This window comes from Callithrix jacchus, chromosome 18, assembly GCF_049354715.1.
Source record: "Callithrix jacchus isolate 240 chromosome 18, calJac240_pri, whole genome shotgun sequence".
Classification (NCBI taxonomy): domain Eukaryota; kingdom Metazoa; phylum Chordata; class Mammalia; order Primates; family Cebidae; genus Callithrix; species Callithrix jacchus.
Genome location: NC_133519.1, coordinates 44,151,904 through 44,179,061, shown reverse-complemented (window position 1 = coordinate 44,179,061; position 27,158 = coordinate 44,151,904). Strand labels below are relative to the sequence as shown.

At 36.0% G+C, this 27,158-nt stretch overlaps 1 protein-coding gene and 1 long non-coding RNA gene across 13 annotated transcripts in view; one reads left to right on the top strand and one right to left on the bottom strand.

Moving 5' to 3' along the window:
- HMCN1 (hemicentin 1) overlaps nt 1-27,158 on the bottom strand; it is a 532,161-nt gene that overhangs the window by 47,891 nt on the left and 457,112 nt on the right. For all 12 annotated transcript variants that reach the window (XR_013529004.1, XR_013529005.1, XR_013529007.1 and 9 more), the window contains 16 exons: nt 23,533-23,674; nt 22,073-22,217; nt 21,298-21,425; nt 20,829-20,985; nt 19,130-19,251; nt 18,506-18,670; nt 16,692-16,799; nt 15,781-15,918; nt 15,524-15,658; nt 12,428-12,697; nt 9,933-10,123; nt 7,497-7,710; nt 5,761-5,895; nt 5,168-5,358; nt 3,469-3,550; nt 235-504 (listed from right to left, as the gene is read on the bottom strand). Coding sequence is in view for 8 of the 12 variants with exons in the window: in XM_035280045.3 (XP_035135936.3) it covers nt 235-504; nt 3,469-3,550; nt 5,168-5,358; nt 5,761-5,895; nt 7,497-7,710; nt 9,933-10,123; nt 12,428-12,697; nt 15,524-15,658; nt 15,781-15,918; nt 16,692-16,799; nt 18,506-18,670; nt 19,130-19,251; nt 20,829-20,985; nt 21,298-21,425; nt 22,073-22,217; nt 23,533-23,674 (2,593 nt within the window). In the remaining 4 variants the exon portion in view is untranslated. The remainder of the gene's footprint in view (nt 1-234; nt 505-3,468; nt 3,551-5,167; nt 5,359-5,760; nt 5,896-7,496; nt 7,711-9,932; nt 10,124-12,427; nt 12,698-15,523; nt 15,659-15,780; nt 15,919-16,691; nt 16,800-18,505; nt 18,671-19,129; nt 19,252-20,828; nt 20,986-21,297; nt 21,426-22,072; nt 22,218-23,532; nt 23,675-27,158) is intronic.
- LOC108589055 (uncharacterized) overlaps nt 1-27,158 on the top strand; it is a 41,935-nt gene that overhangs the window by 759 nt on the left and 14,018 nt on the right. The window contains exon 2 of the long non-coding RNA XR_001908209.5: nt 22,064-22,298. This is a non-coding gene — a long non-coding RNA (uncharacterized LOC108589055). The remainder of the gene's footprint in view (nt 1-22,063; nt 22,299-27,158) is intronic.

Below are 27,158 nucleotides of genomic sequence, written 5' to 3'. Positions count from 1 at the left end.
AGCTGTGAATCAAAAATTTTGTTTGGGATTCTAAATTAGAACCTTGGCATTTTAAAGCTCTAATCTGTATAGCTTTAGGCCCTTCAATTTGTAAATTTTGATGATTTTGTCCTCTCCCCATCATCTAAAAGTATCTTAAGGAACAGGAGACTTGGACTAAAGTGTTTAATAATTTCCATGAGTTGAGCCACCCCAGGGGCTGTTTACTATGAATATTCCTCTGATCACACTCACCCTGGACTATGACTGGCACTCTGACGAGGACAGAACCCATTAAGTTTCGAGCAACACATTCAAATTCAGAGGTATCTTCCTTCTGAGCATCGGCGATATATAACGAGTTGTTGGACAACACATTAACTCGCTCATCCCAGGAAATAGAGTGCCCCTGACGGGACCACGTAATGGTTGGCTGAGGCTCTCCAGTTGCCTGACAATTCAGTATGACTTTGCCGCCGGCATTAATAACAGTTTCCACTGGCTCAAGAGTGATAATAGGAGGACCTATGGAAAGAAGCACATAGTGTCTCAGCTTTTGGGGAGTCACAACACTTTTTATCATATATTATATGGTAACACAATTTTGAAAAATTAATTTTGCAAAATTGATTTATTTAAAAAACACTTGCTGCCCAACTAAGACGGTAGATTGTAGTCGCCATTGATACAATTTTCACAATTCCTTAGCAAATGTCAAAAATTTAGAATTCCTGAACAGATTAGCCTATAGCATGGGTTCTACAGTCATGCTTCCTGGATTCAAATTCTACGTCTGCTTCTTACCACCTTTCTGAGCCCCCGTGCCATTAAAAATGCTGCCTACCTCAGAGGATTCCCATCAGACACAACAAGAGGGTGTGAGTACAACTTTTGAACAGGGTAAGCACACTGTTCACAATAGTCTTAGTTACTATTGTTATTCTTGTCTGTGTTTTATGTGGTGAATATTCACGTTTTTCTTTTGATCATTTTTGAGGTAAAAAGAGTCATCATTAACTCATTTTTCTTTTTTTGAGACGGAGTCTCGCTCTGTCACCCAGGCTGGAGTATAGTGGTGGGATCTTGGCTCACTGCAACCTCCGCCTCCTGGGTTCAAGAGATTCTCCTGCCTCAGACTCCCAAGAAGCTGGGATTACAGGCACCCACCACCACGCCCAGCTAATTAACTCATTCTCTTATTACTGGTCATCATCATTCATGTATTCAATAAATATGTATTGAAAACCTGCTACTTGCCAGGCATTGTGCTAGGTGCTGAGAATAGAGAGAGAGAAGACATTATTGTTAGTCTCAAGGAGCTCACAGTCCACTGATAAGATAGATTTGTGCTACAGCATACCTACAGGATTAACGTGTACTAATATGGGAGCATAAACAACAGTAACAATAGATCAATCAAAAGCATGCCATTGGAAATGGAGAGGGAAAGGAAGACATATCCAAGAGTTATGAAGAAAGTAGAAATGATAGAGCTTTGTTACGGATTGGCATGGGTTAAAGGGAAGAACTGACGACTATAGGGTTTTGATTTGGACACTATGCTGTAACTGGGCAATGCAATAGCATACCACAGGAGAATGGATTTGTGGATAGAGAGTAGGGAATGATAACTTGGATCCATTCAGGACTACTGAGTTTGAGGTATCTGTAAGATATTCATATAGAGATGTCTAGATGACAGGAGGATATTCATAGCTGGAGCTCAGAATAGAGATGAGCAGGAAATATGGATATGCGAGCCCTTCACAGTGAGTAAGATTGCTTCAGAAGAGAGCCTAAGATGAGGAGAGGGTCAAAGACAAACACCTGTAACAGCATCATTTAAGAGACGGACAGAAGGCAAGCCCGTAAATGATACTCAGACCCGACCGCTGAGGTAGGAAGAAAATCAGGAGAAAATGGTATTCTGGCAACCAGAAAGGAAGGAGGGAGACGTTAACAGGGTCGATAGTAAATGACAGTGGCTCAGTAGAGTCCTTGGAAAGACTGTAAAAGGAACTGCATGCAGCCGCTGGCAGAATGTTTATGTCTATATTGGTCCAGAGTGCCAAGAAAGATGACAGAATGTGAGAGACTTCCTTGGGGAGAAGAGACTTGAACTGGATTTTCAACAGGCCGACGTATCAAACAAACTCAGAGCCTTAATTTAGATACCATGTTGAACACTCCCAACTGCATATAAAGTATAAATTAATACAGTAATAAAATCCCACAGGTACATACTTCGATGGAATTAATTTCTTCACGTAATTATTAAATATAAACACTTTAAAAATATTGTTTCTGATACTTTAATCCTAATTTGAAGCAATTATATTTTTGATTATTTAATATGCCTCACATATTAAAATGAATTTATTGTCAGTATGTGCAGGTGAGCTGTTCGAATATAGCTTTTCTTAAACCGGGTCAGTGGATTGTGTAGCATCCTACCCACATTCACTCAATATTTATTGGGAAAATATGGCATGTTCTTTTTTTGAGCCATAATTCACATCAGCTTATTATCATTTCTGCAGTAAAGAAATTTGGTAGCCTAAGGAGGAGGGCTGAGCACACAGTAAGTGCTCTTTATATACTTAATAAATACATGAACTCTGTTTAATTCATTTTTTCTCAGCTTTATTTGAACAGAGAACCCTATGTTTTCCTAATGACATCCCATGTTATCATTTGATAGACACGTTCTTTAGTGAAACACTGTCTTAGATACTTATTAAATGTCTATAATCTATTTGAGTCTTAGAGAATTATATAGTTTAGCAAACAGCTAACTAAGAGCGAATCTAATTAGTTTTAACTAATCTGTAGATCATCTCTCAATAGTGAAGGAAGAAAATGTAAATTCATTCTGTTAAATTCTGAGTTGTGACTTGCTCAAATTCTCAACCCAATGACATTGTCTTTGGGTCAGCCCCTTAAATGCTTCTGTAAACTCTCTGGTTGTTCACTAGAGTATTTCACGTTTTTCCAATTACGAATACTCTGTTTTCCAGTGATTCTCACTGAAGGGCTTCCTGATGAGCCTGAGATTCTTACCCAGAACGTTTAGTTATTTCATGAAAGATTACTGCCATCAACCTGGAGCACTTTTGAGTTCCTTTACATTAGTCTTTATTTTTAATAAATATTTTAAAGTGCCATAAATCTCAATCATCTTTGTAAGCATGTTGGAATAACCGTGGTGAACTTTAAGAAGGGGCGCTCCATTGAATGTGTTGTAGTAAAAAAGCTCTGCCACTGATCAGTTGCAATCTTACACTGCATATGTTGGATAAAATAGAAAAAATATCTGTACAAGGGTTATCAGTTTACAGTTGATGACAAATGCTCCATCAGTAGCAGAAAACTAAATTAGACATACTCTGGGAGCTACCACGAATGAACTTGCTACAGATTTCAAGAAAATGAAGTCTTTATTAGGTAATATTTCTTAAATCAAGTGTTTAGTTTCATGAAGCAGCTTACTTTGCAGAGTCAAGCTCATGCTGCGCTCCACTACCCCAGCTTCATTGGTAGCTACACACGTATAGTCACCGGCATCTTCATTCTATGGAGATAAGCAGCATTTTCACAGAAATATGAGCCTATGGAGCAGGCTAATCATGTTTTTCACGATGATGCTAGTTTATTTGAAATTTCATTTTTGAGAAGGAATTTTAATAGAAATAGGAAAACCTACATATGTCTAACCTCTTAAATAGATTTGGAGGAGGAGCAGGGAGAATGAAGAAAAGAAATTCCAGGCATAAACTTTTTCAAAATAGCCTATCAATCATTGATCTCCAGGAATACTAACTGGTAAGAAACCAAAGCAATTACGTTATTTTATGATCATCTATCTGAAATTATCTTATCAAAGAAAAATACTAATGGTATTTTACAGATATCTTAAAAAGCATTAATCAGGACAAATTAACAAATTGAGTCTTTTCTAATGGGGATTATTAAAAGTACATTCAGTTGGACCTCTGTCTTGAGAGTTTGAAATTTAGGATAGAAAGTGAAAAACTAATTTACCTATAATAACAAATCACAGGATGTGGGTCACATTGTGTGTGTGTCTTTGTGTGTGTAAATTTATACAGAATTTCAACTAAATAAATTTAGCTTTGGTAACTAGAGTCATAGATTTCTCTGAGGGTCTTGTGAATAGAAGAAAATTCAGGTCTCCTTAAGAAAAACAGTAAGCCAATAAAGGGGAATTGATTTGCAGATAATAAAGGAGATTGGGAGAATGAGAAACAAATGTTGGTTTAGATGTTTAATTGGAGATTTCAATGTATTATCCAAACAGAAGTTCCTAGTCAACAGCTGGAAATGGAACTTGGAAGAGTTTCAGGGTTGGAGATACTACATTTTTAGGAATCTTAAATTACATGGTAAAAAAATTAGTATTAGTAATTGATATTAGAAGTACCAAGGACTTCAGAAATGGTAATAGAGGAAAAGGGAAAAAGTAATGAAGAAGGCTGAGCCATATTGGTATTATGGCAGGCAAAGGTAGAAATAATTTCATAATCAAAGGACCAATCAACAAATGATGTCTAACGCTGAAGTACAATCAAGGAGACTAAATGACTGTGAACAGTCTACTGGTTTGGGTATTAGATAGTATATTTTAATTATTATCTCCATTAATTAAGCAATAACAGCACATAAGAGGTCTCACCAAATGTGATTTAACAAATTCACCATGTGTATTCTAGTTGAGACATTTTTAGATAAAATATTTCACTTTGGGGTAACTTGACCCCCAAATTAGAATAATAACCCAAAGCACCACTCATTTTCTGAATTACTGAACTTTGGAAAAGCCTAATATAGTTATCGGTTTCCTGTGAAATCTCTATAATTTATGTAACTGTGTTTGTAATTCCTCAATTTCCTTGACCTAAAACAGATCTGAGCAGGTTATCTCCAAACGTTAATTAGAAAGTCAATGATAAGGAAGGAGGCAGCCAAATTATCTCACTGCTTGCACTTACCTGAAAAGGCTAAAAGTATCTATTTCAATCGTTGTTTCAGTTCTTGAAAAGGAGTTCTTTGATTCAGATTTTGTGATTTAAATAGGAATGTAAGAGAAATTTTTCTTACCTATGGCACTTTTAGAGGGGCATTGGCTGTGGGGGTTTAAAGGTGCAGCAATCATTCCAGTGTGACTTACTACAGTGCCATAGATGGCCAGGGAGCCATTGCCAAGTTGCCGGATTCTGTGACTAATTTCAATGTCCACTCCCTTTCTGTTCCACTGGATGGTTGGGGTGGGGTCTCCTTTCACCTCACAATTCAGGATTGCATTCCCACCAAGTGGTTCAATCCAGTTAGAAGGATAATCACCTTTGAAGACTGGAGGTTCTGGAAAATAATATAAGATGGATACAAAGGAAAAGTAAGTGCTGATAATTTGTGATTTTTGACCTATTAAAAATAATTTGGTAAAGAAAGGAAGAAAGCCACTTTAAAACCTCATGAATTTTCCAGAATCAACTCTCCATGCTAAATTGCCAGATAACTTTGTCAATCTCATTATTCTAAGGGGATGATTCCACTTTGTGTGAAATGATCTCTTTACTTGCTTCTTACCTACTTTTGAGTCGAATGCTCATAATTTTTTTTCATGAATTTGCATAGCTGTGAAATAGGACTGAGTGGATTAAAAACCGAAGTTATATTGTATTACTATATAATAAAAAAAGCAAAACTTGAGCCATTCATTATGAATGCACTGTAAATTAAAAACGGAGCGCTTTCACCTACCTTTCACATAAACAAACCCAATTGCCTTCACAAAGCCAACGCTGTTCTCTGCAGTGCACACATAAGTACCTGAATCCTCTTTTGACACTCTTTCAATAACAAGTTCACTGTGTCCGTTCACGCTGTCGAAGCGGGCTGAGGAAAACAAGAAACAACCCAAACGCTTCTCAGTAACCTAGGAAATGTTTCACGACAGCTCAGTATTTTGCACATTAGATTTATGAGTAGGTCAGCAACTGAACCAAAGAGGTGACATTGGAGAAGACAGCCTTTCCCACAGATTCCTCCCCCTGAGCTGTTTATTTTGTCTATAGACACTTGTTTGTTTGAAGAACAAAAAAACAGCAGAAGGAACAGGAAAGAGAATGAAAACAAACATCTTTAACAAATTATTTTAGGTTTAAAGTAAAACTTTCATCTAAATGTGTTGCTTAAAGCTGGCTCATAGTCTGAGTTTCAAAAATCTTTCATTCAGAAATATCACATTTTCCATTTCATTTATCTCACTACCACTTTTCCTTCCAATCAATTTGCATCAAACACATGAAAACCTTTCCAGCTTATAATTCAACTCACTTGGCAGGACAAAGGGGAAAATGATGAAAACATCTGCTAGTTAGGTAATAACAACAACCTGGTCAAATTTGTGATAATTTAAACTTATCTATAAATCATAAATGGTGTTTATATAAGTATTTACAAAGGCAGATATTTAAACATGTATGATAGTAATATTTATAAAATTTATAATATAATGTATAATAACATTTAGAAGAAAATATAAGGTAAATGTGCTAATCCTAAAACAAAATAAAATTCTAATGAAACCAGTCCATATCTAAATACGTATGCTTACCTTGCATTCTTTCCCCATTCATTTTTAAAAATCTTTTATTGCTTAATATTAAGTGGAAAATTAAGCTTTGAAAGTTAAATAGCTAAATTAGTACTGCACTTTCAGAAAACAATATTGACTAGATTTTTAATCTTTTTCTTAGTGAGAGCTATTGTTGTTAATAAGGTAACACAGTTGATAAATTCCAGTCATCAACATAACTTTATAAGGGGAAAAAAACCTCAAGCTTATTACTACTTTTCTAGCAAGATATTTAGTAAATGATAATAGTGTAATACTTCAGAACTCAATTTTGGGGTAGGATAGTTTCTCAGTATTGACAACGTCTTTATGCTGATGACAAAGGCTAAGTAGACAGTTGTTTACCCAGGGATGGATGCTCCTGGGTTCTAGACATGACCTTAACTTGTAAGTGGAGAAATTTTCTACATAAATGAATCTACACTGTAATTGAGGCTGATGCAAACACTGAGAAGAAGAATTCTTCTCTGCAGAATTAAGTCAATTTTCAGGATTCCAACAGTGGCCATCTTAATCCATTGATCAATGATGAAGGAGGTCCAGCTGGGTAAGTTTAGGTGCCTATATAAACAATACTGCCTTCTCATGGGGTAGAGGGAATTATATTTAGGTTAAAAAAGCTACTTATAACCTGCAACATATGGCCCAGTGTTCAACTTATCCTTCCAAAAGAAGGAACAACACATACATATTAGGTAGAGGGTAAAACCCAAGCAGAGGCACACATTTTACAGAATTGAAAGCAATCAATTCTTCACTTGTTACTCTTCAATTAATTTTCACAGCTGGAGGAAGCAGAGCCTGGTCTAGAGTTCTACATACATGTATTTATTCACTTCTTGGGAATTAAATGACCAACCTGGGATGACATTGTTATTGAAGGTCCATGTTAATTTGGGCAGTGGAATACCAGTTGCTTTACAGCTTAATCGTAGCTGTTCTCCTTTATTTAATGACACGTCTCCAGGAAGTTCAGTAAAAGTGGGGAGAACATGCACAGTCAGGCTGACTGTGTGTGTATCTTCACCTGCAGCATTGTTAGCAACACAGGTATAGAAGCCAGAATCCTCCAGCTAAAATTAGAAAAGAAGTAGCGTTTAAAGTTTCATAGTCATATATCATAGTATATGAAAGACATCAAATTGCATAGCTAGGCCCTCAAGGAACTCTCGTATCCAAAGATGATTTAAATTTCCATCTTTTAGTTTTAACCATCAGGTTAGCCTTTGCATTACGTAATTTAAAATATGTAGGAGTTTAAACATAAGCCCATACCTTTCAGAACAATAACAATCGTTTTACAGTGGTAAGATTTCAGAGAACTGTAGATTCTGTGGTTTACTAGATATCAAGTGTATTGCTGCTCTGCAGTGCACAAAGAAAGAGCAAACAATCCCAAAAGCTGACAGCAGCTTGACAGCATAATTGGCTCTCTGAGAAAGGTGGTACCAAAGACCACCAGAACCATCAGAGGAAATGGTCAGAGAAAGGCACCATTACCTGCACTTGCTAAATTCAGGGGCTAGCTCTCAGCACTCATTTTTCCTGATTCATTTGTAGCATCTGACACAATTATGAGTCCTTTCTATGCGAAACCACCTTTACATGGCTTCCAGGACACTATGCTCTCCTAGTTTCCCTCCTATCTCACTGCTTTCTCCTTCTCCAACTTTTTTGCTGGCTTCCCCTCAACAGTAACATCTTAATGTTGGCATGTGAGAGGGCTCAGCCTCTGGTCCTCTTTTCTTCCATATCTGTACTCAAGTTTTTGGTGATTTTATACAGTGCTATGGCTTTAAATACCAACTATATGCTGATGACTACCAGTATCTCAAACCTAGATACCAATACTTTCTTACAAACTTGAATTCTATTGAACTTCTTCTAACCCCTTGCTCTGATGCCTAAGATACATCTCACACTCATGCCCCAAAACTGAGCTCCCAATTCCTTCCAACGGCCCCTTCCTGTACCACCTGTAGCCTTCACCATCTTAGCTGATGGCTATTTCATCCCTCCAATCATTCATACCTTTGGTCTCAAACATTTGAGTCACCCCTTATTTTTTTTCTCACACCCTACTTGCAATCTGTCAGAAAGCACTAGCTTCGAAGTACATGTAGAATCTTACTTCCACCTCTGCTCTGCTCACACTCTGGTTTGAGTTTTATCATTTCTTACCTGCCTCCAGACATCTTCCCAACAGCTCTTGCTGCTCCTGTCCTTGTCTCCCTACCATCTATTCTCATCACAACAGCCAACATAACCCTTTAAAATGTAAAGCAGATAATATGGCTCCCCTGCTCAAAAACCTGCAGTGGACTCTGACTTAGAGTAAATCGTAATATTGTTACAATGACCTATAAGCCTCGACATGATTTTGCCTCCATTTTTCACTGACTTATTTCTCCTTTCATTCTTTGCTTTGCTTTCACCGGCCTCCTGTTTTTCAAATACACTGGGCATGTTTCCACTTCAAGTTCTTTGCTCCACCTTTTTTTTTTTGGCCTGGTCTGCTCCTCCAGATATTTGCTTGGCTAATTCACTTCCTTCAAGTTCTGTTCAAATGTCACCTTCCCAAAGAAGACTTACTCTACCCTATTTACAACGGTCACTTTCACTGCTCCAACTCTTGACACCTTGACCTCTCCCTTTTATTTTTCATGCCACCTTTTTTTCTTCTTCTGACTTATTTTCCTCTGACTAAAATTATTATTCTTAGTTTTTATCATCTCCTTCCTCTAGAAATAAACTCCATGAGGGCAAAGATCTTTGATTCTTTTTCTCCCTGTAGTATTCCTAGTGCCTAAACCAGTGCTAGCTGTTCAATAAATATTTGTTGAAGTAATGACTAATTCTGATTGCATTAAGACACATATAGACTATTTTTCTTTAAAAAAATGTAACTTTTTTTTTCGCTTTGAAGTACTAAAGAATTGAAAATATAGCATAAAAATTACAATTATTTAGATGCTTATTATTGCCATATGAGACTAAGAGCACAGAATATGGCACAGGCACTTAAAATTTGTCCTGATAAACACATATTTCCACAAACATGAAATAATTTCAGGAGGGCATTTATGAGTTCCTGTCATCTGTTAAATACTATTCTCATTCAAGGGACATATTTTCTTTAATATTTTAATTTTTAATAAATATTTAATATTTTCTTTAATGTCCCAAGAATATTTTCTTTAATTGTTAAAGAATATATTTTCATGCTAAATTACTAAGGTATAAAAGCAAATTTACAATCTGGCTTAACGTATCTGTTCATGGCCATTAAACTTACCACAACATTTTCTAAAATGAGTTCTCCATATGGTTCAGCAGTGTATTTTCCTAACAAGTTAGCTAAAAGAACATTGTCTTTTTTCCAGTTAATTGCTGGTGTGGGGATTCCATCAGCTACACATGGAAGAATGGCTTGTGAATTCTCATTGACCGTGTAGTGTCCTTCTGTACTTCTGATCCTGGGTGGTACTATGAAGAGTTTATACAAAAAAAAATCCTTTGAGTCTAATTCTGCTAGAAATACTAAAAATGAACATCTTTGACGGTACTGATTTGCTTCCTGCTATGAAAACAAGCATATTTTTGGTACTAGCAATAATTCTAATGTATTTGAACTTACTGAATATATTTACATTTAGTTTCTAAGCAAATGACAGAACTGGGTGGAAGCTCTTTATGTTTTATTTGGCTTCCGGACTTTTCCATCTTTGACTTACTTCTGTTTAATGCAGTGAAGTAAAACAAACAACAAAACCAAGAAATGCTTCTGTGGTTGTATAACTGCTATATTTGTCTCAGAGATAATATTGTGAGGAGGAACTCATAATATTCACTATAGAACACTCACCCAGTATTGAATGTCATGAAGTGCTGTAGAAAAAAATACTTACTGCAGTATTTTACATGTTCCAATGAATGTAAACCAGACCAAGACATTTAATTCAGTTTTTACACTGTCAGAGGAAATTTTCATAGTGACTTCATAACTCTGCACATTATAGTACCAAATACTTCTTGTGACTCAATTTTTTTAACTAGAATTTAGGCAACATAGAGATGAACTGAATATTTTAGTGTAATAAAAAATACTCTATTGGACTTAGAAGTAAGTTACTTCTAAAGAAAAGACAAAAAGTATTAAGAATGCTTGGCTCAAAAGTAGAAATACACTCTCTTCCCAAAACAATGAATTTGGAATTATTCAAACATATCAGATAGAAGCAAACCTACCTTAATGACATTTTGAAGAGTGACAGGAGAACAGCTGGCCTTAGCAAAAATAAAATTGTCATATCAACTTTAATTAGCTACTTTCAGTTAAATTAACTACTTTCAATTAAAATAGTCAATTTTTTTTTATCCTTTGTGAGTATATGATTATATACACAAACATTATATAAACATTATAGATAATTTGGGAAACACAAACATTGATTTTGCTCAATGATGCATCACAAATACTCATTTTTAATTAATTCATGCTCTAGTTTCATTATCTTCTTTATCCTGGTTTCCTTGAGCTGCTATTTGTCTTTTGTTAGAAGATACAAAGTTGCAGCATTAGTGTATTTACTTCAGTTCTTTCTTTTTAAAAATGAAAGAATTATGGCTATGTCTTTATATTGATTTTAGCTTTGACCACACAGTATACATTTTGATATGTCGTGTCTTTATTTTCTAAATAATCTGAAAATAGAAAAATATTCTTTGATCTATTTTTTGGCTGGAAGAGTGTTTTTTAAAGTTGTCTGGGTTTGGGGTTTTGGCATTAAAAGTTCATTACAAATTTCTAGCTTTATTGCATGGTGGGTAGAAATTACGGTTTACCTTTTTGAAACAGTAATTTCTTTGTTGTTTATGGTAAATTTTGGTAAATTTTTTACAGACACTTGAAAAGAAGGAGTATTATTTATCTGAAGGCAAATGGATAGTGTACATGGATTAGTTTAATTACATTAACTGAAAGCAGAGGAGTTATTTGGAAAACTCATAAATAGTGATTTTTAATTTTGGCTAAGTTATATATTCAACCAAAAATGTTTCCACTTGAAATTGTCTCTGTTACTACAAAGTTATAGAAAATTCAAATACACTTGAAAAATAAAAACAGCTTTCACAAATTTCTGAAAAATGAAAAAGCAGAAACTCCTCATTATCATAAAAATTACCTCTGAAAATAGAGGTTGGAAGCATTTTAATCTACTATTGTTTCCTACCGTTGATATTAATAGGGATTCTATCCTTAGTCAAAATACACAATACAAAGTAAAAATATTTCAATGCTGATTTTTCAGTATTTTCTTAGTTGTCTTAATACAAAAAAAGGATATATTTCTGTTATAAAAATGTACATGTAAATATTTTTCCACTTTAATGAATCAAATAGATCTCCTGATTCTCATTAGGGTCAAACAGTACAGTGTAGGTCACACGGTGATTCATTTTGAACCAAGATGACTTGAAGCTTGAGAAGCAGAAAAGTCACAAAACACAGACCCCACATAAGCCAAGCCATCACAGTGTGAGGGTACCAGCAACACGTTAAAAATCCCAGCACTATTAATAAAGTATTTCTTTCTCTCTCACACACTCGTGTGCACACACACACATGTAAACACAGCCTATGGAAAACAGATTTGAAGTGTGCCTACACACCCCTCCACACACTTTGGATTTCCGAGTTTTTGAGTTCCATCATATTTGCTCTTAGCAGCCCTTTCTCTTTGCCATGGTAGTGTAGTGGACTGCAATAATTCATGTTCAACAACCTACCATGGACGGTGAGCTTGGTGCTTGTGCTGCTCGATCCTGCCACGTTGGCTGCCATGCACGTGTACTGACCAGCGTCATCAGGCTGGGCAAAGGCTATTTGCAGAGAGCCAGAGCTGAGGACGCGCTGGCGGATTGATTCCACAATTGCATGCCCATCTTTATGCCATGTAATGTCAGGTGGTGGGAGGCCATCCGCTTCACACGGTAACGTGATGGGCTTGTCCACAGCAGTAACGTACTCCTTTAGATGAGGGCTAATGACTGGAGGAACTAAAATATAAAGTTCAAACTTCATCTTAAAAGTATGAGTGTGCAAATTACATGCTATAGTACTGCTCTAGCAAATATTGATAAGAAACAAAATCTTGACTTCACCATATCATTAGAAAGGGAGCACAACACCTTGTTTTCATGGGAATAAAAAAGTAATTTGGACACATTTCAGAAAACTAGTCCCTACCTAACAAATGTTAAGTGATTGATAGTCAATTTTTTTTTAAATTAGGAGATAAGCATATATTCACGAGGGCTTGCATGTCTAGAAAATTTAAGCTGTACCAACGATATTTTCTTTAACTTACATAAATTATGTTACTTTAGGTATTGAAACTTCCAAAATAAACGCCAAGTTTTGGAAAATATTCAACTGCTCAGATACTTTTACTTATGTATTTCCAGAGAGCTTAGAATGATGCCTTATATACAGTGGTTACATTTAATAAAGGATTATTTGAATGAATGAATACATAAGTAGATCATGGAAAATAATAATATAGGTAAACTCTTCCCACTTATTTGGAAACCTATAAAAGGGCTTATAATAAGGGTTTCCTTTCCAAGGGTTTACCATAGGCTGATCACCACTTAGGTATTAACCTGGATATTCTATTGAGTTGTAATGCATCACTGTAAAAAGGCATATAAAATAACTATGAATAATCACATTCAGATTTTAGCAACAAAATTACTTGGTTGAATTGGTGCTCAGCATTACATTTGTATCTGCAAGGAGACGGTCTATTCCAAATTTTTCATGCCCCTGGACGAAGCAGTTCTCTCTGGTTGCTTTTGGAATGTTGAAATGCTTTTGGTTGTTTAATGAGTTTCTTCGTCCCTTTCTCCCACGTCAGTAATTTCAATCATTTCATGAAGAAACAACTCCTCAAATCTAAAAATGTTCTCTTCTATGACCTCTGTGTTGCTGAAACTAATGAATACTTTTGGATCCTTATCCTACTTGACTCAACTGCATTTAACAAAGCTGTTCACTCTCTTCTTGACCCTATCCTTCCCTAGCTTTCATTAAGTTTTCCAGCGATATCCCTGCCCTCTCCATTGTATTATTTCCCAGTGTCCTCTCCTTTCTCAGACCTGTAAACAATGGATGGTTCTAGGGCTTTCTCCTCAGCAGTCTTTCCTGTCCACATTCTCTTTCCTTGATGATCTTATCCAGTCTTGTGGGTTTAACACTGATTATTTCCAAATGTTTATCTTACACTATGCTTCTCTCATGAGCTCCAGATTCATATATATTCAACTCTTTACTAGACATCTTCACTAGGATTACTAATAGTTTCCCATGTTTAATATATTTAAACAGAAATCACAGTTTCCTTCTTCCCAACCCAGTTCTTCCCCTCATATTCCAATGTGGCACTACCATCTCACTAGCTCAAGTCTGAAGCTCAGGAAGCTTCACTAATTCTCTTTTCCTAACCTACCAAATTCATCAGAAATCCTAACAGTTACATCTCCCAAAATAACATAAATTCATCAGTTTTCTCATTTGCTTTTTTTTTGCAATTCATGCTCCTGTCTTCACTCTTGGAAAATAACACACTACCCAGATAAGTGTGACAGTTCTAACTCCAGTCCTGCCCTTTCTTTAAGCCATTACCAATAGCTGCAAAAAGGGTCTTCCTAAAACGAAATGAGAGTCCTGGATAAGTCCTTCAAAAAATTTCTTTGCACAGAGAATAAAATCTACGTTTCCTAGGGTGCGCCATGTCATGCGTGCATGGGCCCTGCCTCCTTTTCTGATCTCCCTTTTGTTTTGCTTGCTTTGTGCTTGTCCACCACCATCTAGCCACACTGCCATATTTTCTTTCCTCACTCTTGACTTGGGGTCACTGCACATGCTGTCCTCTCTCCTTTGGACACGCCACCAACCTGCCCGTGGCTTATGCTTGTTCATCATTCCGGGGTCACCTTAAATGTTAATTCCTCAGAGAAACCTATCCTAACCATTAATCTAAAGTGGTCCCCACTTATCCCCATTATTCTTCTCCATCTCAGTCTTTTGTTTTTCTTCTATATAACATACATCAGAATCGATCATTAATTGCTCTATTTGGTAGTTTAAAGTTTCTCCTTCTCCATCAGAGTATAAACACCATAAGAGAAGGATCATGTCTGTAATGTTCAATTTATTTCCAGTTATTAATATTGAATAAGTGTTGAAAAATACAAACAAGTTAGATTTATAATATGCAAGAAAGTGAGGTTTACTATATTCATGAACCTACCATAGGAAAATTACACTATAAGAAATTTAAGCTGATTCAAACTCAGTAGCTTGAAACCTTTTTCTAGGTCATTTCTTATTGGCAAAAGTAGTGCATGCAAGATATAAAAATTATACCAAGAACATATCAGTTAAATGGAAAACACAAAAATACTCTGTTTTCTCTTTAGAATAATTTTTTCCATCAAGTTGGTTTAACTGCAATTATGATATTTTTTAAGTGAGACATTATAATCCAGTGTTTTGTAATGTATCCAGGGTAGTACTGTAGAGAGAATGGTTTTAACCATCATATTACACATATGCTACAGCGAAATGGGGTGTTAAGGGAGGTTCATAGAAATTCAAAATAGGATTAGATGCCTCAGTTTCCATACATAAACAATGGCAAACCAAGCAAAACATATTAAACTTTCTTCTTCATAAAAGTGATATAACCAATAGGATAATACAAATTAAGAATGTTGAAAACTATGGGGGAACACAGCATAATCCTTTTAGAGATGTAAATATTTAGTGTACATTGTTACAAACATTGTTGAATTGAAAGCAGAGATGAATTATGTAGGTACCTTGGACATGTAACTTGATTTTACCCAAGTCTGTACCGGCTGGGTTCTGGGCCACGCACATGTAAGTACCAGCATCCTCTCCAACAGCTCTGGAGATCTGTAAGCTACCACTAGGAAGAACTGCATGGTTTTTGCCTACATCACAGTTACAAAAGCAGGTGAAAAAAAAAAAACTTTTCATTAAAAACAATCATACTGATTTGAATTGTAAAACACTGATGTGCTATGATTTTCTTGATAGAAACAGTGGTAGGTACCTGAAGTGATAACATTGATGCCTTCTTTTTGCCAAGTAATGAAAGGACTGGGTGTTCCTGTTGCTTCACATGGTAGTAAAACAGGATTGTTCAGAATGACGTGTAGTTCACTTGGTTGGGGCTGAATGACTGGAGGCTCTATAAAAGCCAATCAACAAAAGAAGTAATAGCACTAGTTAATGGAAACCATGTCTATTATAGTGACGGGCTTAAAATTACCCAAATTCCTGATTCTAAAGTATCAGTGATTTGATTGTCCAAGAGAAAAGTGAATGCTGGCCACACTGCATTCTTGGAGTCTTGCTACAATTGCCAGTTTCCATTAGAAGAACTCCACTGGAAGACTCGAATCAGGAATAGGTTGTAAAAATCCAAGAAGAAAAGTTATTTGGAGTTACTTAGAGTGGTTTGTCATTTGTGTGCCTTTTTTAGTGCATTAAAATTATCTACCAGGCTTATCAGTATATATACCAGATATACTGATAGATATCTACCAGTATCTATACTATAGATAGTATCAGTATAGATACTATTAGATATATATAGTATATCTATAGAATATACTGATATATCTGGTATATACTATACTATATATCTGATATATCTGGTATATACTATACTATACTATAGCTAGTATCAATAGATACTATTAGCATCTATAGTATATCTATAATATCTATTAGTATCTATAGTTATATCTATATCAGGATATCTGGTATATACTGGTAGATATATACCAGATATATCAGTATATATTTTCTGAAATATATACTGAAATTATAGATTTCAGTATATAATTTCAAGATATTACTTTGGTTCATAGCTCATAAATACCCTTTCAGAATAAACGTGACTTAAAACCTCTCAAAACCCAGCGAATTTTGAATGAGTAAATAAATAGCCTTCCATACCATGAACGTGAAGGGTCACGTGTCGATGTGCAGAGCCAGCTGTATTCCTAGCGACACAAGTATATCTTCCAGCATGGTTTAATTGGGTGGCAAGTATTTCGATTGCTCCTAAAAAGGAAAAACAAAAAAACAGTTTTAATATAAACTGCATCTCCGTTTTTTTTTTTTTATTTATTTTTATTTTTTTATTTTTTTTTATTTTTTATTTTATTTTTTTTAAATTTTTCTTGCATTTTAGGTTTTTTTTTTTTTAATTTTTTATTGGATTATAGGTTTTGGGGTACATGAGCAGAGCATGCAAGACAGTTTGCATCTCCGTTTTTTTAGTTCAGTGAAATTTGTCTCTCAGTTGTGTGTGTTTTCTGCGACTAGCATGGTGGTGCTTGGCTTATCTCCATATTTGTATTCCCTGAAGTGCCTAGCATGGTACTTTTCAAATTCTTACTAACAGCTTTATTGAGGTCTAATTTACATACCGTAAGAGTCACTCATTTAAATGCACAATTCAGTGATTTTTGTATACTTACGGAGTTATGCAAACATCACCACAATCTAATTTTAAAATATTTCCATCACCCCCAAAAGAAACCTGGTGCTCATTTACAGTCATTCCCCACTCCCCATTCTGGACTTAGCCCACCACTAAATTACTTTCTGATTCCACAGATTTGCCTTTTCTGAACACTTCATATCAGTTGAATCATACAGTATGTGATCTTCTGTGCCTGACTTCTTTCACTGTGACCATAATGTTTTTGAGGTTCATCTGCTGCAGCATTTGTCAGCATTTTGTTCCTTTTTATTGCCAAACATAATTCCATTACATGGATATACCACATTTTATTTATCCATTTATCAGCTGATAGACATTTCAATTGTTTCCACTTTTTGGCTACTCTGAGTGATGCTGTATGAACATTTGCATATAAGCCTTTGTGTAGACAAATGTTTTCATTTATTTTGGGTAAATACCTAGGAATGAAGTTGCTGGGTTTAACATTTTGAGAAAGTTCTAAATTGTTTTTTTAGCCTAGTACTTCATTCTAAAATATTTTATGATTTGAAATGCTACCAATCTATAGGTAACATAATTTTTCTTGAAAGCCAAGTTGCATCCTGGAAATAAATTTTCCGCTACTTGCCTTCTATTGTTACAAATTCTCTTAGAATAATTTGCACATACTCATAAGGTCCCAGGATATTAGTTGCTACTTTAGTTTATCTCTAGTGTTTCCCCAGTGTTGAATAAGTTTTAGAAACACCAATCTGAATCACCTATACTTTTAGGTGATTTTTTTCCTCAATACTATAAATTGTATAAATGATGGTTACTACCACTATAAAAACATTTTCCCTCATAGAACTCACTACTCACTCAGCCTTACATACTCAATTTTAAAAGTCTTGAAACCTAGAACCCTGTTTTAGTTACATAGTTTCAGAGTCTTAATAGAGTATATTTCCTGTCTTAGGCACTAAATGTTTCATAAATGAAAAGACATTCTATTTGACCAATGAAAGAAGTGTGGTTCACTCACAGGTAACTGGGAAATTTATTAACCCTTAGGTTTGGTAACATACACATAAATACTGGTGATCCTGTTTATTATATTCAGATCAGTCTTAGATATTGTTATTTTGTTTCCAGACTTCTTTCTTTTTCATTCCCTAGATCCCCTTCCTATGTTATTTGCATTTTTTCCAGATTTTTAAGTCCAAGAATGCATGCATATTTTATTCTTTTATTCTGGTGTAACGAAGGCCAGGTGAGGATAAGCAATCAACAGAAGTGAAATCACTGAGCTTGGTCTTACCTGAGGACAGAATTCTATAGCCATCTCCCCTAGGAAGCAGTCTTATACCATTTTTGGTCCAGTGAATTGAGGGAAATGGAACTCCCGAAGCAGTGCAGGTAATTACTGCTGGGGCATGTTTGGTTACTAGGAAGTCCGTAGGCTCATCAGCTATGGAAGGTGGAACTAAAACAACAATAACAAAAAGAAAAAAAAAACTATATATTTCCAACTTTTAAAGATTTCCAAAGAATTATAATCCTCTTTGTGCTCTGAAAGAGAAAGTTAGGTAAGTAGAAAAGGGACACCTCCTGTTATTTCTTGGTTAATACCTGGGTGATGACATAATCTGTACAACAAACTCCCATGTCACAAATTTACCCATATAACAAACCTGCACATGTACCCATGAAGTTAAATTTTTTTTTTTTTTGAAATGGAGTTTCGCTCTTGTTACCCAGGCTGGAGTGCAATGGCACGATCTCGGCTCACCGCAACCTCCGCCTCCTGGGTTCAGGCAATTCTCCTGCCTCAGCCTCCTAATTTTTTTTTAAAAAGGAAAGAAAAGGGATCCCTCTTGTAAAGTATTGGAATGATGAAGTATAGTATTATCATCTTTCAGTCCATGTTCCCAGCCAGTTCTACCTTGGACAGTGAGATCCACAGTTCTTTTATCATCTCCAGCACCATTTGTCACAGTACACTCATAGGTTGCAGTGTCATCCACAGAAGGGGAAATAATTACTAGTGAACCTGAAGAAAGGAGCCTAGAAGACAGATTTCAAAGCATGAGATACCATATGTAGGTTTTCATCCACTTTTCCAGCTAGTTCAAGATGATACCATGTTGAAAATTGATGAAAACAGTACTTCTCCCTCATGTTAAAATTAACATCATGTCCCTGAAGAAAATTTTATGCATTAGAGTTTATGTTTATGTTTTCTGCAGTGGCTTTCTAGAGCCTCAAACTTGGTATAATATTTACAGGAAGTACTTGTTGGAAGGATTGTCTGAAGAGGGAATCTTATAGTCTCTGAATGCTCATTTCATGATCAACCTTGCTCTTCTAGGAGAAATACAGTACAATGAGAACACCAATTACAGCCACTGTTTACTGTTTACTGAGCATCAGATACACTCCTGGCACCATCTTAAATGCTTTGGATAAATTATCTCTAAATTTCACAATAACCTAGCAGGTTGATATTTGTTTATTTCCATTGGCAGATGGCTAATGAGTGGGTCTGTGTGGCTCACCCTTTTCCCTACTTCGCATGTCTCCTTAAATGTGTGGCTACCTTTTAGATAATATGGCAATATCTATTTCTATATACATATATATATAGTTTTGAACAAGTGTGTGTATGTGTGTGTGTATATATATATACACAAAACTAAAATTTAGAACACTTCAAATTTTAGGAAGTTTACTAAATACACATGTATGATTTAAAGTAGATCTAAATTAGAATTATCTATTTTACTTCACACTGTGAATGACAGAATAGAAATGATTTAATAAAAACACCAATAAAAACATATTTGACATACTTTTTATTCAAAAGCATGGCACATTTTCCATACTGTATATACTTTCAAGTCACTGAACCTCCCAATGCCAAAAGATTAAAAGGGCGAGAAAGAGAGGGACAGGATAGAATTTCAACTAAAGCACTCCTAGTTTCATATTTCCTGGAGTATGGGAATTGATTTTTGTCAAGTGGACATAAGAGAGCATTTGTTTTTAGCACTACAGCCAATGTTTGAGAGAGTAACGACCAGGTAAGATACAAAAAAATGATGCTCATCTATAACATCAGAAATTCTTAGTGATTTAAAGTTTAGCCTTTGAAAAATAGATATTGCCATATTATGAGATATGGTTGTAAAGCTTAGGCAAAAGAAAAAAAATGGAGAAAATGCTGTTTTTCCTCCCTACACATTCTGCCAATATCTAAATTGTATTTTAAGGCATAAAATTTGACTTTTAGTCTACAACTAAAGCTTGTATTTATTTTTACAGAATAGTTTTTCATTATATAAAATGATGTTTTTATCCTTTGCCCTTATAAATGTCTAAAAGGTACTGAACACCTAAGGCAGGATATAAATCTAATCACTGACAGTCATCCACAGGGTGTATGTATGCAAAATTGACCTAGAATTTAGAAAAATATTTCAGGCTGAAAAACGAAGTCCATATTAAGGAAAAAATACCCACTCTCTACTAGCTCATTTGTTATAGTCTACAGATTAGCTGACGCCCCGATAGAACTAAAATGTTGATTCATTACAAACTGTTTCCAAATAGTTGGTGGGAGTTTTTGATTAAATTATCCTTACCTGTATGAATTCTGATTTTGATCCACATTAAGAAGATGCCCATTTTTTCTCCAATTGATTAATGGTTTTGGTATCCCAGTAGCCTCACAAGCCAGAGTAGTTTGAACATTTACTGTTACAGTCATGTTGGTAGGACCCGGAGCAATAGATGGAGGAACTAAGACAATGTCACCAAATGAGAAGGAAACACAGTCAGCAGACAGTATGCCATTTAAAATACAGCCACTGAACTGAAATTCGTTACTATTAACTTGCCTCCTAGTCATGAGCACAACAAGGCCCTGTGATTTTAACAGTGCTGTGATGATGTTACCTATACTAAGGAGAAAACTTGGGGGCTGCCGCTTCATGATATAAGGTAAATTGCTTCACTAGCCTTCAGTGTCAAGGTCTTTATGACCTCACTAGTTTAGACTATCAAAGAGCATTTGACACAGAGACTGGATGTTGTCTATAAAAGCATATTTACCATGGACCTGTAAATCTATTCGCCTGCGATCTGTTCCAGCAGCATTGGAGGCCATACACAAATACCGTCCAGTGTCAGTGACATGTGCTGACTGAATATGAAGGAATCCATTTTCCAAGATGGAATATCTGCAAGAGAAATCACAAGTGAAGTCTTCTGAATCAGCCTTTTTGGATTATTCATATTTTGTCTGAGGGAAGTGTTAAACCCTTGGTGAAATCCATTCAGGTTTTTTCCTGTTTCAGATGACACAGGTTTACAATACCATTGATGGAAGAAAAGGATACGATGCAAAGGTGCATAGATGGGCTTGTGATCTTGAGTGGATTATAATCATTACATAGACATAAGCCTTAGGAATTATGCTTTTAAAATACTAAATTTTGGCCTGGAGTGGTGGCTCATGCCTGTAATCCCAGCACTTTGGTAGGTTGAGGTAGGTGGATCACCTGAGGTCAGAAGTTCGACACCAGCCTGGCCAACATGGTGAAACCCCATCTCTAGTAAAAATACAAAAAATTAACTGGGCATGGTGGCACGTACCTATAATCCCAGCTACTTGGGAGGCTGAGTCAGGAGAATCACTTGAAGCCAAGATCATGCCACTGCACTCCAGCCTGGACAACAGAGCAAGACTCCATCTCAGAAAAATAATAAATAAAATACTAAGATGAAAGGATTAAGCACAATGAGACCAAAATAGTGCACTAGAAAAAAAATTAAGAATTTGCATTTCAGGTCTTACAGTATTTTTTTTATTTTCCAGAATTGTTACCTTGCATGATTCCCAGCTAGAACAGCTCCATCCTTTCTCCATGTTATCCTTGGAGTTGGCACACCTTCAGCAATGCATTCCAATACAGCTGACTTATTTAAAAGAATTACAAGACTCTGGGGGCCACCGTTTATGTTTGGAGGAACTGAACAAGAGATGCACATGAAAAAATTCAGTTATACTAAATAAAACAGGCTGCATGAAGACCCTGAAGATGTAACATGAGGTGAGCTTTGAGTCAAATGTATAGCTTTGTCTATGCAAATCTACGTTAGTATAAATAGAATTGAGGTTTAATTCCTGAAGTCTTACTCAAGATACTTAGTGTTTAAAAATAAAGGGGGAGGGGAATTTTAAATGCTGAATATGATGTATGATATCTGGCTTGCTGTGCGAGAGGCTTGAATAAAAGTCAGCTCTAGTCTGATGCAAATTAAAGATGATATTTCTTATTTCTCTTTGGCCAAATAATGGTCAGAGAATGTTAACACTGGAACAGCTTCACTTTAAACGAAGAACAGAAAGTGGGCTGTTTTAACAAAAAACACATCTGTGACTACTCATGCAATTTTCAGAGCTGCATTTTATTGGTCATTAAGTTCATATGGGAATAGACAGCATGAATTTTAATTTTAGTATTAGAGGTATTAGTTGTGTGGGTCACCCAATATTCTGTAAAATTTTATATATTAAATATCCAGTAGACTGTTTTGGGGAAAAGTCTATATTATCTTCCCAAATGTTGGCATTTAGATGTTATATTTAATAGAATTACAGTCCTATGACAGTCTCTGTCTGGCACATATATACTCTCAGCCACCATCAGTTAAGGTGAACTAAATGATGGGCCATTTGTTATCCAGTGATTTAGTGTATTGACTTCCTCAATGGTTCTGATTCTGAATGACACAAAACATCAGGATATGCTAATAACAGTTGGACATATTCTCTAAGAGTAAAATATCTAGTTATGTTTTTTGGAAATTGAGTTAATTTGCAATATAGATCTAATACAAATACTACATGTTGCCTTTTTCAAAAGCAGTAAGATAGCACACAGCTTCATTTAGTACACTCATACAAAAAAGCTATCATCTCTTTGAATGCCCTTGGTTAGATTTTTTTTTTTTTTTTGAGACGGAGTTTCGCTCTTGTTACCCAGGCTGGAGTGCAATGGCACCATCTTGGCTCACTGCAACCTCCGCCTCCTGGGTTCAGGCAATTCTCCTGCCTCAGCCTCCTGAGTAGCTGGGATTACAGGCACGCACCACCATGCCCAGCTAATTTTTTGTATTTTTAGTAGAGACGGGGTTTCACCATGTTGACCAGGATGGTCTGGATCTCTTGACCTCGTGATCCACCAGTCTCAGCCTCCCAAAGTGCTGGGATTACAGGCGTGAGCCACCGCGCCCGGCTGGGTTAGATTTTTAAATTGTGAAGCAATGAATACCTTTTCTTACCGTTTACAGTGAGAATAAATTCTCTTGTAGTCTTTCCTGCAATGTTGCTGGCAACGCAGGTATAATTGGCTGTATCGCCTAGATCTGCGTTGTTAATTTGCAAGTATCTCCCTCCGGATAGGATTCGCACTCGAGGTGTTGCCTGGATTCAGCAAGAAAATAAATTTACCATTAAAATGTCAGGAGAAGAGAATACATATTATTTCACAGCATCAAAAGTGATTATAGTAAACTGTGAAGCTGCTGTCTGTCAGCATGCTTTGTCTGCTACTCTACCATTTTCGTAGTTATCAAAAATCTCCGGAAAGTGTTTTAATGAGTGACATTAAGTCAAAGGAAGAAGCAGTATCCCCAGATCCTTTGACAATATGATCCATTCAAGAATGGGCAGGTGACTCAAGTCAGACCTACCAGAGTCCTCCTCTAGACTCTGCTGGGAGTGTCGGGGAAAAGGTGTGCCCTTTTTCCTAGAATCACAGGTTGTGAGGATGACCTAAGCCTAGTGACAATCTTATCATGTGGAAACAGCCTGCCCTGAATCTAAGACAAAGCAAGTAGAGTTAAGATTTCAGAGAAAGGAGAGATCCCTCATGTATAGTTAGAGCCTCTGGAAATTCACCAATTATTTTAGCCAATAAATGCCCTTTTGGTTTTTACTTTTCATTTAAGTTGATTTGAGTTTGAATTCTGTCACTTACAACTGAAAGCTTGCTAATTAACTTTGGTTAACTTTGAGGAAAATGTTGTGCTCTAACATTTTAAAATATAAGTAAATAAACTACTAGAAATATTTCTTAAGAATTTATTTTGTATCTAGGCACGGACCAAAAATTATGAAAATATAGTACAATGAAACATAATCTCTGCTATTAAGTCTAATTGGAGAGAGACATATATAAACAAGTAATTGAAGGATAAAATATATGATGTTCATAATTGTTAAAAAATTCCAGATAGCATCAGAGACTGATATTCTCTCATTGTACCCAAAATGAAAGTATTTCAGGAACATCCCAAATAAGATTTGTCTACCATATGGGCCTGACCCTAGATAAATCTTTCTAATAAAAAATTGTTCAAAGTAAAAATGCAGTTCATGTCCATTTATTTTAAAAATTTACACATTTTCTCTAGGCCTTTTATTTCTACTGGGGCTACTAGAGATAAAATTATGTTACCTTTTATGAGAATAAGTGATTTCTTAAATATGTATAGTAAGTTCTATAAAATATATTTTAATTTTTAACTTTTATATGGGTATAGCAGGCTATACTCATTTAGGCTAATAAAAACTTTCAGAGTGACTTCTTTTTTCTTAAGAGACAGCATCTTATTCTGTCACCCATGCTGCAGTAGTGATACTACTGTAGTTCACTATAACCTCAAAATCCTGGGCTCGAGTGATCCTCCTACATCAGTCTCCTTAGCAGCTACAACTACCGATGTGCTCAACCATGCCCAGCTAATTTTAATTTTTTTTTTTTTTTACTGATGGTGTCTTGCTGTGTTGCCCAGGCTAATCTTGAATCCCTGGCTTTAAGCAATCCTCCTGCCTTGTGCTGGTGGTTACAGAGTGAACCACCACACCTGGCTCAGTGATTCTCATAATGTTTTTCTTCCATGAATAGCAGTACTTTCTGTAAACGTATTAAGTCTCATTACAATTTTCTCTGGTTTTCCTTCCCTAGACCACCTATAATTCTTCCAAATTTGACTTGTCACCTCAGATAGAACCTCATTATTAACTGACAATCTCGCTTCCTGTTCCACTGACAAAATTAAAGCCCCAAACCAGCAGTTCTCCCCTCCTCCCACCTTGGATACGAATGCGACCTTCTTTTCTATTTCCCCATCTCTGCAGAAAATGGGCAACCCTTCTGGACAAGGCTAATTCATTCAACTGCATCCTGGGTTTCATTCCTCCCCCATCCAGCATAACTTGTCCTATCAACTGCTCTTCCTCTCTCCTATGTCTTCCATCTCTTTCTTTCAGGCAATACACATACAGAAATCTGTAAAGACCAGTTCATGCTTGTTTCTACTTCCTCTTCTTCCATAAATCCCCAAACAACTGTAACCTGCCTTGTACTTTGATCACTCTTTGAAGAACCATTGCTGAGATCTTTAATTACCTCTATGTACTGCCAAAGCCAATGGACACAGCTTCGTACCTTTTGTGGCCTTTGTTAATCACCCCCACTCTTTCCCTTGGCTTTCAGTACACCAGTGTCTCCTACTTCTAATCCTATTTCTGAGTCTTCTTGCTCAGTCTCATTCATCTTCTTTTTTCATATGTTCACCTTTTAATTGTTACAATTACCTAAAGCTTTATTTTCACTTAACTGGGACTTTCATACTCTGCTTTCTAGTCAACCTCCTACAAACTTATGACTTCAACAAGAGAGTATATCATGATGATTACATCGAAGACTGCTTTTTCTAAGTAAATATGGACCACCACATCAAAGCCTTTTTTGATGAAATACAGGCTAATATTTTAAAATGATTTCTACAGTCTCCTCTTGGAAAATATAGGTAATTCAAACTCAAAATGTCTAAACCTGAACTCATCTTTTTTTCATTTTTCATCATGAGTGAACTTACCCTTTCCTAGGACTGACATCACTTGGTCAACCTGGGATCAACTAGACTTCTCCAACAATATTCACTCAGTTTTTACCTTTACTCCTAATGGTCTGGAGTGAAATGGATACATGAGAGATCAGACTATGGAGGCAAAGTCAGAGCATGAAAGGGCTTGTGAGCTAAGTTGTGTGGTTTAACCAGACTCCTGAAATCAATGGGGAACCATCAAAGATTTTAATCAAGGTGTATTTCAGGGATGCCATGCTACTACCAGTTTTCAGAACAGCAGCCCTCCTTTTCCTGTAATAGCTTTGTATCTGCCATTACCTGTGATTGGAATCACTTTCTTCTCCTGCCTCACCCAGTATATACTGATCCTTTAAAACTGAGCTCATCTTTTCTAAGAGGCTTCCACGGGCTGTTGCTTACCCTTTAGTCTGGGTTATTTGCTTCTCATCTCTGTTTCTACACATCCTCCTAATATACAATTAGTATCCATTCTATAATCTTTGACTAACCTGTCTTCTCAGATAGTGTGTGAGCTTCTTGAGGGTAAATACCATTTTCAGTAGCAATCAGAGCACCTTGCATTATAGTCTGCATACAATAAATAGCGAAACAAAAGTACAGGAGGGTTAGGTGATAGGCATGATGATTTAGCATGTTAGTAACTCTCAGAACCCAGCCTCTCCATGTTTGGTGTTTGTGTGGTTTGGTGGTGGTGGAAGTCTTTATGTCTTAGGTGTGAGGGGACATAATCTCCTTTTGTAATTTGCTAGAAACAAAGTGTAGGTTATGATAAGACAATGAGGAAGAACAAAGAAAAAAAAAGGAATAGCTAATCACTGGAATAAACACAATCAAAACATTCAAAGTCAGATTTTTCAGTGGTCTCTAAAAGGCTACTGAGGTTCCTGGCCTTAGACACTCTATGACAGCAGGTAGGTATCATGTGAGCATGGCAAACTTTGACAGCCAGTGACTGGTTCTTCATGGATTCCAGTCTCAGACGCCTGGTATCTTTGGGGTCACTCGTGAGG